This window comes from Rhagoletis pomonella, unplaced genomic scaffold (assembly GCF_013731165.1).
Source record: "Rhagoletis pomonella isolate Grant_MI unplaced genomic scaffold, Rhpom_1.0 Rhpom_scaffold_00004, whole genome shotgun sequence".
NCBI lineage: Eukaryota > Metazoa > Arthropoda > Insecta > Diptera > Tephritidae > Rhagoletis > Rhagoletis pomonella.
Window position 1 is genome coordinate 21,331,718 of NW_023458558.1, and position 15,284 is coordinate 21,347,001.

The following is a 15,284-nucleotide window of genomic DNA, read 5'->3' on the forward strand; positions in this document are numbered from 1 at the left end:
AACACAATTTCAACTTTGTGATATCAAAATACAGTTTTGGAATTCTTTATTTAAATAACAGCAAACTTATACATTTGACGTTCTCAATTTACAATCCGCCCCTGCATTTACATCCATACATATGTACATACGTATGTTTGTGTATACCGCATATTTATGCCTGAATGCCCGAATGCCCGAACGAGTCGAACTAAATGACGCAAAACGAAAAATTACAACACGCAGCCACAAATAGCGAATGCAAATAAATAATGTTCCACAATTCCGTCTGTCCACAAAACAACTTTGCTCCGCCTTCGTCGTCGTCTCCATGCCACAATCAGTTTTTTTTTTATGTGCGAACGCTTGTTTGTTTATATATGCGCCATCAGTCAAAGATCCTTTAAATTATTTGCAATTACACTAATTGCCGCCGCAGTCGTTGTGTTGCAGAAAGTGCAATGCTGCTATGCTATTGCAATAATAACAACACACAAGGCACATAGCGCCTACAATTAGGAAAACAAACTTATGAAGCTACAAAACACGCCGCAGAAATGCCTATGGCGGTGCGTGTTAAAACGTAAATACATACATTTGTATGTATGTACGTACAAACCCGAATGAATGTGCCCAGACTTGCGCGTATACGGAGAGCGCCTTAAGCAGCGCGTCATCAACGCGTCACGTCGAGCAACAATGATTGCCTTGGGCGATGGGCCTGACAGAAGGAGACTTGAGCAGCAAAATCGGCAGCGCGTTGTAGATATGCATATATATTTACATATCAAGTGGCCTAGTTTCGCGACAATATTGTCCGCTAAGTACTCGTACGTACAACTACATATCTCATTTGTAGCTAGGCGCACACAAGTCTAAATACATATCTACATACATACCAGAGCGCGCGCAGGTTGCGGGGAGCGCTTACCCAAATATGCCTACGCCATCGTTGCCAATGGGCGCACACCGCATGCCGCTTACCGTTTCACTTATTAGGCGTCACAGCGCAGGCAAATGCCGCCGCAACAGCAGCGGTAGCTCTAGCGGCTTTACCGTCAATTACACAGGTTCGACGGGTGGCCGTGTGTGTGTTTTTTTTTCCTTTTCTTATGGCAAGGTTTTTTCATCATTGCTTACATTTGCCAACCTCACAATCACCCACTCAATCGCATTTTTATTGCTGTGCGAATTTGTTGCGGAAAATTTAAGTTGGCGTTGGCGTGCAACGGCCACCCTCCGCCAACGATAGCCATCGAATGCTTCAGAGCATCTAATAGCAAGCGAGCGAGCGAGCGAGCGGCTGCCACCAGCGATCTTTTCATGCTATTTGCATTTATTAATTGGCTGACATGTCCATTTATTTCAAAATCAATGATTAAATATGTAGCTAAAATACGCGACTATGTGGATTGCCACCGTTTTTAGCGCACAGCTTCGAATTCTAAGGTCGCACTGCTGGTCGTTGTGTGCGGCAAATATTTAATGTATGTTTATGCAATAAATGGTTGTTTGTATGTACAAATAAATGTATATGTTCGCTATAAATCGTTTAATTTGGTCGGCGATGAAAAAGCAAATTATTAATTGCTGCTACCAAATGAAACATTAATCTTTTTCAGCGAGGCAATTATATAGAAATTTAAATAAATTAAATTGTTTAACATTTGCTGTCGCTCTAATCGTTGATGACTTACTTAACAACAAACCTTAATTATGCAATAAATCTTTCTATTTAGTCATTTACAAATTAAGTTGAATGTGTAACGATTTCTTCGAACCATAATAAAAGCCTTGTACTGCACAAAAGGTATTCTTAACGAATGGGACGTGAACAATCGATATACATATGCAAGCAGTGGGACTGCATCTCCCGATAACTGTCTACGTATCACCGTCGTAGAAATAGTCGGATTTCAGGTAGCCCGGAAGAACTCCTGGTACGACCAGGAATATGAAGAAGAGAAAAATGATGCCGTCTACAAGGCCACGATGACCTAGTGACCGATGTGCCGACAGTGTTACAATTATGGAAGGACTACTGCTCGAGGAAGGACATGAGCACCCTAAGAACCACTAAAGAACGATTGAAAAGGATCCCCAGATCCGTTAGAATTGGAAAATATATATATATATATATATCCAAGCCGTTCCATACTACTCAGGGGAACTCTATATCGGGGCACTTCTTTTAATCTGACGCTGAAGACGATTTTTAAGAAGAGCTGAAAAACTGTATCGCTATTTCTATCAAAAAAATGCCGATGGTAACGACACCATAAGTCTCAGCAACCGCTCTGCTTCTTGCTTGAAATTCATGGGAGAACCACTGTTGCCAACAATTGCTAATTTCATATGTAAGTAGGCAATTGAGAAGTAAAGTCCTAGCACAAAAGCATAGAAGTGTGGACGATCACCCCTTCTGTTGGAGTATTCGAAAGAAAAACTCCGCGAAAGCTTTCTGGACCATGTACTCAATGCCTGTACTCTTTAAGAGTATTGAAGAGAGTACTCGATGCCACTCAAAGTACTTATGTGGAGAAAGACGTTTTTTTTTACTTATACTCCTATTTTGAAATGGCGATCCTTGAAAGTGCTGAAACAGCAGACGCTAAGTAATGAGGATTGTTTTCATGATTTTTTATTTTCAGTCTCAAAACGAATTCTCGACGATGCGTCCTAAAATCAAACCACTTTTCAATTGCATTTTCACAAGATCGGCAAGGAAGTAACACAGAAGTTGCACATTGTACTCGAGATCCCCCAAGTACTTGTGCACGCGTATCGAGGTACAAAAAAAAAATAATAATACTCAGTATTTGATAGAGATACTGGGGGATATACTTTTAAGCACCGTTATCGGAACATCACTATGTACGAGTTGGCGACGGCGAATATGTACCGCAGACAATGAAACAATGAGGCGAATGAGCATTACAACTAAATTAAAAGCGAATTAATTAAAATTTCAATGAAACACTTCAGCCCTGAAAGTATTCAACGCAATACCCGTTGCAGTTAGCAGTGGTAGACCAGATGGTAAAAGACTTGGCGCTTTACAGGAAAATTCTGGCTAATATACTAAAAAGTCTTTCGTTAGACAAATGAAAGTTATATGACCAGATAGTTCGAACGACTGTTGTTATTCTAGCACAAAAGTCTTAGAAAAAAACACTCATTCACAAGTCATGGTGAAAAGCTATTTTGAGAGAAAGAACTTGTTTGAATTATAATTTAGCTCGCGTCGCTCCAACAGTCGCAATGTCCTCACTCGGCACAGGTGAGCCATTCGAGAGGTCCGAGTTCAAGTTTCGGCCAGCGGATTTTTTTCTTTATTTATAATTTTAGTTTTATTTTAATGTTAAAATTTTAATTTTCAGATCTTATTGTTTAAAAAAGAATAATGATTTTTAATTTAGTTAAATTTTTAGGAACCTATTTTATTTATTTAACTTGTTTTAATGTAAATTGTTTTTCTTTGGTTAATTTTATTTTCTTTTAATTTTTAGATATTTTTTTTAAGGAGAAATATATTTTTATTTAATTTAACTTTTTGGAGGTTATTTATTTTTTGTATTTTATGTTTTTTTATTTAACTTTATTTTAATTTCTAGACTTTGTTTTAAAAATTAAATTACTTTTTTTTAGTATTTAAATTTTAAGTACTATTTTCGTCTTATTTCATTTGTTTTTTTTTTCTTTTTCTAATTTTTTTAGAATTTACTATTTTAAGAAAAAATTATTTTTATTTCATTTAATATGTAAATTTTTTTGTTATTTATTTTTGCTTTATTTCAGTTTTAGTTTTTTCTTCCTTTATTTTTCTTTCTTTTTTTATTTAATTTTCTTTTATATTATAACAGTTTATTGTTTTAAGAAGGAAAATATATATGTTTTTTTAATTTAATTTTTTTTTTTTTAACTTACTGCTAAAAGGAGAACATCATAACGCGACGACAGTAAAGAGCTTTCAAGATAGTTGCCTGACTTGTCTTTCGAAAGACTGTGGTGAGTTGAAAGACAGTTGCCAGATTTGCCCTGTTAGTTGACATTGTGCTTTGTTGCACTCGGCGCCAAGTAAGAACAAGAAAAGTACAGAATATCTGTTAGAGCTTAAACAGACGGCAGCGTTGATCCGGATCATTTAGGGAATTAACTGCAGTTGATCCGGATTAAGTCCCAGTTAATCCCGATCAACGCTGCCGTCTATTTAAGCATTTAGAAAAATATGGTGGTGTTGCTTAAATTTTTTTTATTTTTTTCTTCTACACTCAGACACATTTGTATCTAGCAAGTTAAAAAAATTGTATTTCCGATTTACGCATTATTCTCAATAAATAAAATTACCTAAGTATTAGCGTGATAGCCTTGAAGAATTTGCTTTCTTCGCCATCAAGCCTTCAAGGTACATCTTGTCTTTCATCACCCGACGATGTTTACAAGTTCACAGCGTAAACAAAACACAAATTACCATTCATCTGAGCTAAATGAGTTAGTTACTCTTCTTAGTCATACTTCATAATATGGCATTTATTAATAATGTGATAGTATTTCTTTAGCACTTGCATTCCTTCGTTTTTTTTTTGATTTTGTTGTTTTTTATTGTCACGAAGTACAGCTAACCATCCAGGGCATCCGCTACACCAAAAAGGTCGATCAAACAACTAAGCCGCATCGATTCCTTTGAATTGCTACCTATAAAGCAAAGTGTATTCCCACGAAATAAGTCGGCTGGTAGATATACATAGATGGTCAAATGTGGTGGATGTACATACATATACATAGCTACGTACAGATTTAAATATGTGTTTATGTTTGTAAGCATTTAAGTATGCCATTAAATACTGTATTTACTAAATGAAAGAAAAAGGAAGTATTTGATGTGCGATGCTACAAGGAAGTAATCAGAAAAAAAAAAAACAAATAAGAATACATGTACGAAATATTTTATGTGCATATGTATGCGGGTGTAGGTTTATAGGACTAGGCTATAGAACTGAAGTGGCTACTGTTAAGTTTACCGAAACTGTGAAGCTACATAGTTTCTATATCAGGTGCCTTTCGTTTTTTAAACATACATATTTATGTATGCGGATATACACATACGATTACAGAATTCAAAGATTAGATACAGTGGCCGTCATAAAAATACACTTTTGACACTATTTTATAAGAATTCGTACAAATTTCGGTCTGTCATTTGACATGAAGATTTCAACGCTGAAAGAGAATCGCAGTTGTTTAGAATAGACCCGCCTACTAAACTTACCAGCATACTAAGGGAATAAAACATAAATGTGTATATGGTTTCCTTCCGGAGAAGAAAATTACGATTACTTGGATAATTACGAGAACGTCCTTTGTGATACTTGTGAACAATTGAGCGGTTATCATAAATTTAGGCTGCGAATAGCCACGAGCCGATGACGAAATTTCGAATACGACTGATTTCGATGCTCGAAAGCTCAGGTTAAGCTAAGAAGTGCGAGTCAAAATCTTTCCATCTCAGCCTCGCGAAGGCTGGACATTCTAATAGAAAGTATTGAGATGATTACACCTAATCTTCATCTTGACAATTTTCACGCAGTACGCATAAAGAGGACCCAACCAATTCTACAACATCTCCGGAGCCTTTTGCAGCTGTGCAGGTATGATGCCATCGGTCCCCAGCAACTTGAAGGGTTTGAACGAATTCATCGCACAAACCATGTGGCGATCGTCCAGAAGGTCGGAGAGGAAGGTTCAACCGCATTTCCCCAACGGAGATTTATCCTGGGGGGGGGGATTGAAAAAAATGGGCATCAAGGAGTGGCTTTAACGACTCTTCGTGGCTCATTGACCGATTTCCCGCCTCGTCTCTTAGTTATCCCAAGGAGACGGGATGGTGTATCACACACACTCTTCAAAAGAAAAATCTGATAGGAAATACATATACATAACTGCATGTGGATCATACAGATTCAATGGAATTAGTACAAAGGCAGGTACAACAGTAGACATTTAGATATATAACATGTATGCATTTATAATCATGAAGAGAACAATATCTGAGTTACTTGAAGATAAATTCTAAGAAATTAAATATTAATGCGAAAATCTACCTAGTTTTTTTAGTTGTTCCCCCATTCACGATAATTTAAAATGAGCTGTGACAGCTTCAGATTCATCCAAATAGGCCCCATTGGACAATTCCGAGTTCCTCAGAGCAGACTCCCGCTACTACATTGCAAGCTCATTTTAGATGTATTGGCCTCTGATACAACTAGTAGTATTCTTGTATATATGTATGTCGTAAAATTTCTTAAGGAGAAAATATTTTCAGGGTGTTCGCGGAGTACCATACGATTGTATATAATCTCAGTTTTCCCACTATTATTTACTCGAGTGTCGAATCCTCTAAACATATATTTACGTAACTTTATCAAGCAAAACAGAACGCAGCTTGCAACTACTCGTTTTAAGGTGTGCCCATATTTATGTCAGCCACTGTTGGAGTGTTCAGCATAATACATAAAGTGTACGAACTAACACATATGTCTGTTTGCATCCTTCTTGAGTGCTTATTTGACGTTTCCATTCACACGTCTTTGACAAGTACGTATGTATTCCCAAGTGCCGCTGAGCTCTCTCATAAACCAGCAGCGCGCGATCCTTTTAAAATTGACTCCCACGTTGTGGGCGCGGCTACTATTTTGACGTTAATAAATGTCAGAAGCAAGCGTGTGTGTTTTGTTTGAGTGCCTTTATTGCTGTTGGCTTCTAATAACACTCGCATGACGTAATGTTGATGGACAAAGGCTTAACCCAAGCAAAAGACCGACGGCGGACGGACGGACGTGCGGGCAGCCAGATGAGCATAGGAAATTTGTGAAGGATATGAAAGAAAGAATGAAACTGATTGTGTGAGAAATTGACGGGAACATTGATTCTTTTTGTTAGTGCTATTGTTATTGTTGCTTGTAATGTTGATTGCTTTATTTGTTAGCTGCCGAATCGAAATTGTTTTAAATGAATGTTGCATTGTTTTTAAATGGGGATTTCAGTGGCGCAAATAATTTTAAATACATAGGATGCGCCCAGCGCCATATGTGTGTAGAGCAATTATTTAAAATTGCGTCCGCTGCGCTACGGGTCTGTTGTGGTTGTGGAGTTTAGGATAGCAATTGTGTTTGAACATCTTAACCTGAGAGTGATTATGCGTATAAAGGCGCTGCTGTCAATGTTTGAGTAGTCACTTTTTTGTAAATACATATACATACATATGTATAGTAGCAGGACTCGGTGCTGGGCTCCGTTGGGAACGAAAGCAAATTATTTCACTCAAAAAACTGCTTTCTGCTTTTATAGCCTGTTTATTAAATTGCCTTATTAGCATATCGCAGTCAGCCATGCAAATTTTTAAGCAGGCAGGATGTCTCTAAGTATGTACATATGTATGTATGTATGTAGGTACATATGTTTTAAAATCGGTGCTGCCTCATTTTCAAAGCGCCAAAAATGTTTGCATGCATTTTTCCACGAAACAAATTTGCCATAGCAAGCGAGCCGTAACTTTTGCTCTCCATCATGGGTTTTGTGGCCTTTTCTGGCGGTGCCGATGATGGAGCGCAACGTTAATTGTGCGCATATTTAGTATTTGTGCAAAGCACGCAATGTCAAAGCAAGCGTCATGCTAATGATATTGCGCCGACGCCAGTGTCACCCAATGCATAAAGGCGTGCTTCCACAGTGGTTAAAAAAAAAAAATAACAACAAAACATACAGCAAAGTAAGTAGACAAAAGTAATTTATTGAAACTTTTGCAAGTCACCACTTTGTTAATTCGATCTTGGACCTTTTTGTGCGTCTTTACCGCCGCCAAGATCATTTGGATATGGTAGGACGAAGTAGAAGAAGAAGGGATACGTAGACAGAGCTCACTGTTCACTGTGACATTTAACGCCACCCATTTGGTATTTCCGCTGGCACACTGCGACACAGCAGACACTGCTTCGCCTCCATCCGGCTTACGCTTTTTAATGGCATAGACGACGACGACGACGACCACGACGACAGAATGGCAGTGCGGCATTATTGTATGAAATGGCATGGGAAATAAGCATAATCATTTTAACGCATGCAGAGTATTTATTATCCGCCACTGAATTACTAAATTACTTGACTGTGATTTTTTATGTCACTTGATAGTTAAATGAGAGGACGTCTGATTGAGCAGACATATGTATATGCATGTGTGTAAGTATATACCTAAATATGAATGCATGCAAATGTATGCTTAGCGATATAAAATAATGAATGAAATTGCGTTGGCCATATCTACATATGTGTTTGTATATGTGTATAAAGCTTCGCTTCCTATGCAGACATGATTGAATAGCATGTTTGACTTTTTTTTTTTTTGTAAATGACAAACAACTTTTTGACGATCTTAACCAAATAGGTGGCAAAGCTCATTGTTGAAGTAATTAAATGATATAACTTATAATTTTTGGTCTTAAAATGCTTTAAATGACACGCACGTCATTTGTTTAGCCAACCATCTAAGGGCCGGTTACTCAATGTCTGGTTAACACTAATCTCCGGTTAAACATAATTATCGATGTTACCGACTCACTGTTGTATGCATGCAGTCGAAGACGTCGATAAAGATGTTTAACCGCAGATAAGTGTTAACCAGACATTGAGTAACCGGGCCTTAATCCTTAGTATTTACAGCTTTGCTTTTGTTTATTTAATATTCATTAATTTTTTAAAAAAAGTATAGCAAATTCTTCGTGTAATCCGATTTTAACATTTAATACAAATTAAAAAAAAAATCAAAAAAGTATGTGCTATAATAATGACTTGCAGTGAATAAGGTAATAACATTTTTAGAAATATAGAAGATATGCAGTTTTGTGGACCATTCAATTTTAGTATAATAAAGTGCAATTTTCAAATAGCTATAAAATAGAGTTAATTTTGGAAAAAATTTTGTTGACGGTGCTGCGCATTTTCTTCCATACAAAGTATAAATACTCGACAAAATTTGTAAATGGAAGAAAATGGACTGCCACTATTATTTTTTATGAAAATTTCAACTACAATTGTTTACAATGTTTAAAATAAAGTAAATAGAGGTGGAGGACGTATTGTGATGTCACTCATACGCCACGTACACCTACGTAACACGCTTTTCTGCTCATATTTCATACAAAAAATCTTTGCGCATTTTCATTTGACCACTCATTATTTTTTATTTATCCATCGATTTTTTTCAGGAGTAACTTGATTTTTGTTTGCACTAGAATAGGCTTTAGCACAGATGCAAAAATGTGGCACAAAACCTGTTAATTTTTAAAATTTTCTTTTGATAAAGTTTGATTTTTTTCATTTTTTCATAAAAAAATAACCAAACCTGTAATGCTTAATTAATTTGTCAGAAACTATAAGTCCTATCGGAAAGTGATGTATGTACGGTTTATGGAGAATTTCATTAGCTTTGATTTGGCGTATATCCTTTTAAGATTGTTAAATTGATTCGAAAGATATACGTGGTTAAGTGAAACCACTTTTTGTTTTGAGCTGAATAACGGTAAATTGAACATTTCTCGAAAACGTATCCATGGAAAAAAAATTAACTCGATTTTCGGAATCACAAGGCAATTCTATATAGAAATTGAATAGTGGCGTCTGGAGAACAAAAACCAAACTAATGGCGTTTTCTTTTCTCGAAAAATATGTCACCTTTTTATATGGCAACATTACCAGGGTGCAACATTTTAAAGAAAGAGAACGCAATATTCATGTGAAGATACTGAGAAAGGAACACGAAAGCTTGACAGCCCTTGCGCAGGGCAGAATAAATGCAACATTATTTCGAGAAAAGAAAACGCTATAAAATGTGTGTTCCAGTGTAATTTGAGTTCACTTTTTATACAGGTGGCAACCCAACCCTATATTCTAATTATTCAATCTATATTAATTATTAAGGATATCTTACCACCTTCGTTTCACGCCATATTTTAATATTTCATTTCACTTATGCATACTTTAATTAAATTCTAGTTTGAAAGCAGGTGGCAACCCTATTCTAAATATCTTAAAACTAAAACCTTGTTAAACTTTTTTCGACTGTTTCAATTATTTTTAAACCAAAACCTCGTAAAACCATTTTCGTCTGACTCTTGTATTGTGATGTATATTTCACCTATCTAATACTCTTAATTCAAATTGACTTTAATTATAAATTTAGGTGGCAACCCTCCTCCTGCATGCAGTTTGGAAATAAGGTTTGCTCAAAGCAATTTTGATTTACATACATATATTCATATTAAAGTTATTTATTTAACCTATTGCTTAAATTAAATCGAACTTTGTAACAAGGTGGCAACCATCTGCAAAATATTTTCAAACCACAACCTCCATTTCAGGATATACATTTCAATTTTCTGTCTTTATAAAAGCCGAACTTGCCTTTTTAAACAGATGGCAACCCTCCAATATACATACATATAATTAAGAAATAAAGCCTTTTCAAATCCATTTCGAATGATACTAATAAATAGTGAAACTTCAAAGTAATTTGAATTTAATTTTTTTATCAGGTGGCAACTGTTTTCAAAAAATAAGTAGATATTGCACAAAATAAGTAGTTATTGCATCCGGGTCGGGATACCGGGATTAACATCCCTAATACATACATACATATTTAGTATATATTTTCAATGAAAAAACCTTTTTCAACTTTTGAATTTAGACAACTTTTCCTTTACGTTTTCTTTCCAATGATAAAAAAAAATGTCCAACAGAGAAAGACTAAACGAAAATTGAAAGTAAAATTGAGAGAAAGAAAAAATATTCGGAAATAGTTATTGAAAGCAAAACCAAAAACTTGCAACTCAGGCTATTCTAAAACACTTTTCGATGGTTAAGTTTTGACGCGTAGTTTCAATTTTGCTGGAAATATTTCTCATCGTCATAAAAAGCAAAAAGTTTACTTTGGAAGTCAGTTATTCATCAATACTTTCATTTACAAGTTTTATCGAAAAAGTATCACAAAATCGTAAATTAAAATTTTTAAATAAATTAAAAGGAAAAGATTTGAGCCCAACAAGATGTCAGTCGAATGGGCATCCATTCAGCTAAGGAAATGGAAAAGCCTGTGTCGAAAACATGCATACCCCCACGTTTTGACGATTTTATCTCTTTAAAATTTTTCAAACCTACTTTTTTTAATTTCATACAGAACTCGGTAAAATTTAAAAAACTTCCATCGCAATTTAAAATTTTTAAATCCGATTTCTTAGAAATATTTTTAGGAAATTTTGGGTATGTATGTATGCAGTTTTGTGGCCCATTAAATTTTAGTATAAGAAAGTGCAAGTTTCAAGTTGCTAAAAATCTGTGAAAATTTTTTCCCCGAAGAGTGTTAGAATGTACGCTCTCGCCATCGGCGAAAAAAATATCTCAAACATCAACAACAAAAGTTTTAGCAACTTGAAATTTGAAGTTTATTAAATGAGCTACAAAACTGCATACCCAAAAATTTTCTAGGGACTCGAATTGAAAGTTTCGATAACAATTTCTTGCATTTTCTCGAATTCTGTATAAAACAATAAAAGTTACTTCTTGTAGTTTTTGCTGTTGTTTGAATTTTACTTTTTATAAAAAATATAAAAAATTTGGTAAGGATATAAGTAAATAATATTTTTGAGGCTGACTGTACTTTAATTCATTTTAAATATTTTTTATTCTGCCTGCTGTTGTCTCAAAACTACGTAACTGCAAAATCGCGTAACTGACATTTGCAGCCAAAAATTGGATTTGCTCACACAAGCTCTTGGCTCAATCCTGATCCATTCGTCCTGAAATATACTAGCCGGAAATTCTTTATAAAACAGAGAACTATTTTGAAATATGAGTGTTTTTACTCTCTAGAAAATAATTTATGCAACCTCACATACGCGGTTTTGCATTTTGTTGATACGCGTTTTTGTACTTTAAACGACGATATGTACGTAGCTATGTACTTTTATTCGAATAGCTTTTTCCATTCAACAACAGCATTATGCCCAAAATAAGTCACTTCCTAAACTTTCATACTTTTATATTCACTTCATACCTCTACACAACCTCACTATTTCACTTCTTCCGATTCTTTTGTCGTGTCATTCTTCTCATCCACCATATAATCCTCTTCATATGCGCTACTAATTTTCTTCTTTTTTTTTACTCCTTTACGACCTACCGCCGCCACAATCACAATCACCACACGAAGCAGCCGCAATCGGAAATATTTGATCTTTGCCGCCACCAAGAGGAGAATCTGTGGTGGCAGCATTCCGCGTGCCCACACTCACGCCCGAACCACATACCTTCCTACCATATGTGCATGTTCTTACATAAGTACATAGTATACATATGTACATACATACATATATCTTGTGTAGGTTCCAGCGCCTTGGCCAATGGCCTGACGTTGTTATATGATTCAGTTCCAGTCCCCCCCTCTCTGGAAGTTCCGCACCAACAAGTTGCGTCTGCGCGCGCGCGCGCGTACACACCTCAGCGCTGCGAGAATCTTGAGGTTTGTCCCGTTAATGCCCACTTTGCTTGGTCATTTATTAACGCACACTAATGTACGAGTAGATACACGAAAGGAACACACGCATTAAAATTGATCATGTTTGCACATAGATACACACTGGGTAGTGCATATGTACGTAAGTATGTATGTATATAAATTTTTTTTCCGTAAGTAAGTTTGTACCAAGCTATGCTTAAATTGTGTGCTTGTGCCCATGTGGTCTCTGGTTGAGTGCTCTTAAGCGCTTCAACGAGCTGCGGGCCAGAATGAGCGAAGAGAGACAGACCCCAATGAAAAGAACATTAATAATAAACCAAAAACAAACAGTGTTGGCAATCATAGCCACAACTCTGTGGCACAATCATCATCATCATCATCACCGTTGTCGCGTCCACATCGTGAGCCTCAGCTTTGGCATCACCATAGCATTCACATAGCCGTAGTCGGGCCGTTTTGTGCTACATTCTTGGCGCATTAACCAAGCATGATCAGTTTAGCAGCGCAATCCCTGCAACTGCTCTGTCCCCTCCGGCCGTAGCGCTGTTGGAGCGTCTGACTGGTGCCTCTTGTTGAGTTGGACTGGACCTCATTAGCTTTGAAGTTAAGCGCGTTTGCGTGATTGGTTAAAGCGCGCCGAAACTTTTAGCATGTTGCAGCAGTGTTGTTGTAACAGTATTGGTGGTACTTAGTCCCTTCTCCTTGCCACTCACTGCATAGCCATAAGCCCACCTCAGCATGCTTTTTGTGATGGCCGTTTTTGTTGACTGTTGACTGTTTTCTGTGTTCGTTTTCTTGGTTTTTTACTTTTTTATTTCGTTTGCAGCTCAAAAAATAATGGCCGCACTACCCCCTACGTTGTTGCGGTCGCATCTTCTAACTGATTACAATGAAGGTTGACTTGTTGTTGAATGCATCGCTCATTGTGGCAGCAATCAATGCAACACGCGTTCGGTAGCAACGTGTAGTTGGTGTTGGCTATTGACTTCTGGTCTTTGCGTCTTAATTCATATTCGTCACATATGGATAATGTAATTGTTTTATGTGCATCAATTGGTTTTTATTATGCAACTCTTTGATGTGTCCACTGTAATGCCGATGTGTAAATGACATGCAGTTGCTACATAGATAGTAGTTAGTATGTAAAGCTGTTGTTAGCTTTGTCGGGCATTATTCTGTGTAGTGACTTGTTAATTTGATTTTATAGCTGCGATGCTTCGATCGATGCAATCGTGAATGACAGATTTGTTTGTGAAAAGGTTTTCCATTAAGAAAATTAGACAGTTGCATGCTTCGTTGGCGCTTTTTGGTATTTTCGGTGTATTGAATAGAAAGCTTTTGTTGAAGCTTTATTATTATTTTATTTATTTTTAGCTAATACTTATTGTTGATAAATGTTGATAGATATTTTAGAAATCAATCAGTGACTAATCTATTTTTTAGCGCCTCCTTTTAAACAGAGAAAAAACGTCTCGGAAAATATTTCAGATGCTTACATCGCACTACTTAATTTTCTTGTTTTAGATTTTTATTTGTGGCACAGTCTGGTGATTTTTAAATTAATTAAATGTAAGCTTTATTAATGGAGCCCCTCCGACTCGATTTTTTGTCGATTTTTTAGCTCAGATTCGATCCATGAATCACTCGAAAAATTCGAGAATCGACATTCGATTATTCCCCAATTGATGCATATTGAACTACGGTTTGCCGCAGAAAATCTATAACTAAAGAAATTTTAATTTGGGGCAGATACAAAAAAAAACAATAATATGAAACAGCAACAACCAAAAAATTCAATGAGCTTTCTCCTCCGACTATAAGGCTTCTCAGGGCAGCCTCTTGAAAATATGTAACTCTATATAAAATTATGGCTAATACTAGAACAAAAACTGTAATTCCAAACTTTATGCAAATTTTTATAATCAATTAATATTTTTATATTTTTTTAAAAGGGTAAGTTAGAAGTGAAATAAAGTCAGCGAAAAACCAAAAAAAAAATGTAGAATAAAAACGTCCGCATTGCAAAAAATATATATGTATGTACGTACGCTTCTTAAAATAGCATCGCGCACAAATTTTAAAAACTTGGGTTTTTTTGAATCAGTATAATGTACATACAATAAAAGTTTGGTCAGATCGCTGTTGTTTGTTTCTTTATAAAAATTAATTAATTCTCTGACACTTCCTTCCTGCATCTATCATTTTCATTTCGATATGAATCGATTCCATAATCGATTTTTTTTTATTTTGATCTGGCATCTCTAGTATAGTCACATTAGGGTAGAAAATTGTTAGCGGTACTCTGGAGGTTGTGAAATCGTAGATCTTTGAAAACAAGGATTATCAACATTTTCTCCAACCATGCCCAAGTGGTGATATTAATACAAGGTAATCAAAAATTATTTTACTCCAGCTAAACACAATAAATGAACTGAGGGTCAAAGTTATACCTTTTTCGTATTAACTTATACTATTCTACAGGAAATAGGAAAGCCGTTATAGCTTAGAGAATTTTTGTACAATTAAAGTCTGGAATAGGTCTTTTTAAAGAGGTAAAAATATAGATACCAAACGAGGTACGAGTTTAATACAAGTATAGGCTGTAATTTTAACCCAAAGCCACCATAACTAGTTTTTTCGTTTTTTCTCAAGCATTTTGGTTCACGTAGTCAATGGTTATTAACTTAACAAAAATTTCCTAAAAGCCGTGGAAAGGCACAACCTTTCGCTTTTCAACGCA

The 15,284-nt window shown here is 35.8% G+C and overlaps 1 protein-coding gene across 1 annotated transcript in view; it reads left to right on the forward strand.

Moving 5' to 3' along the window:
* The window catches only part of LOC118738142, a 45,345-nt gene extending 30,294 nt beyond the window's left edge, over nucleotides 1–15,051 (forward strand). Inside the window, exon 3 of the mRNA XM_036469064.1 lies at nucleotides 15,026–15,051. Within this exon, the coding sequence (XP_036324957.1) occupies nucleotides 15,026–15,051 (26 nt within the window). The remainder of the gene's footprint in view (nucleotides 1–15,025) is intronic.
* The last annotated feature ends 233 nt before the right edge of the window (nucleotides 15,052–15,284 follow it).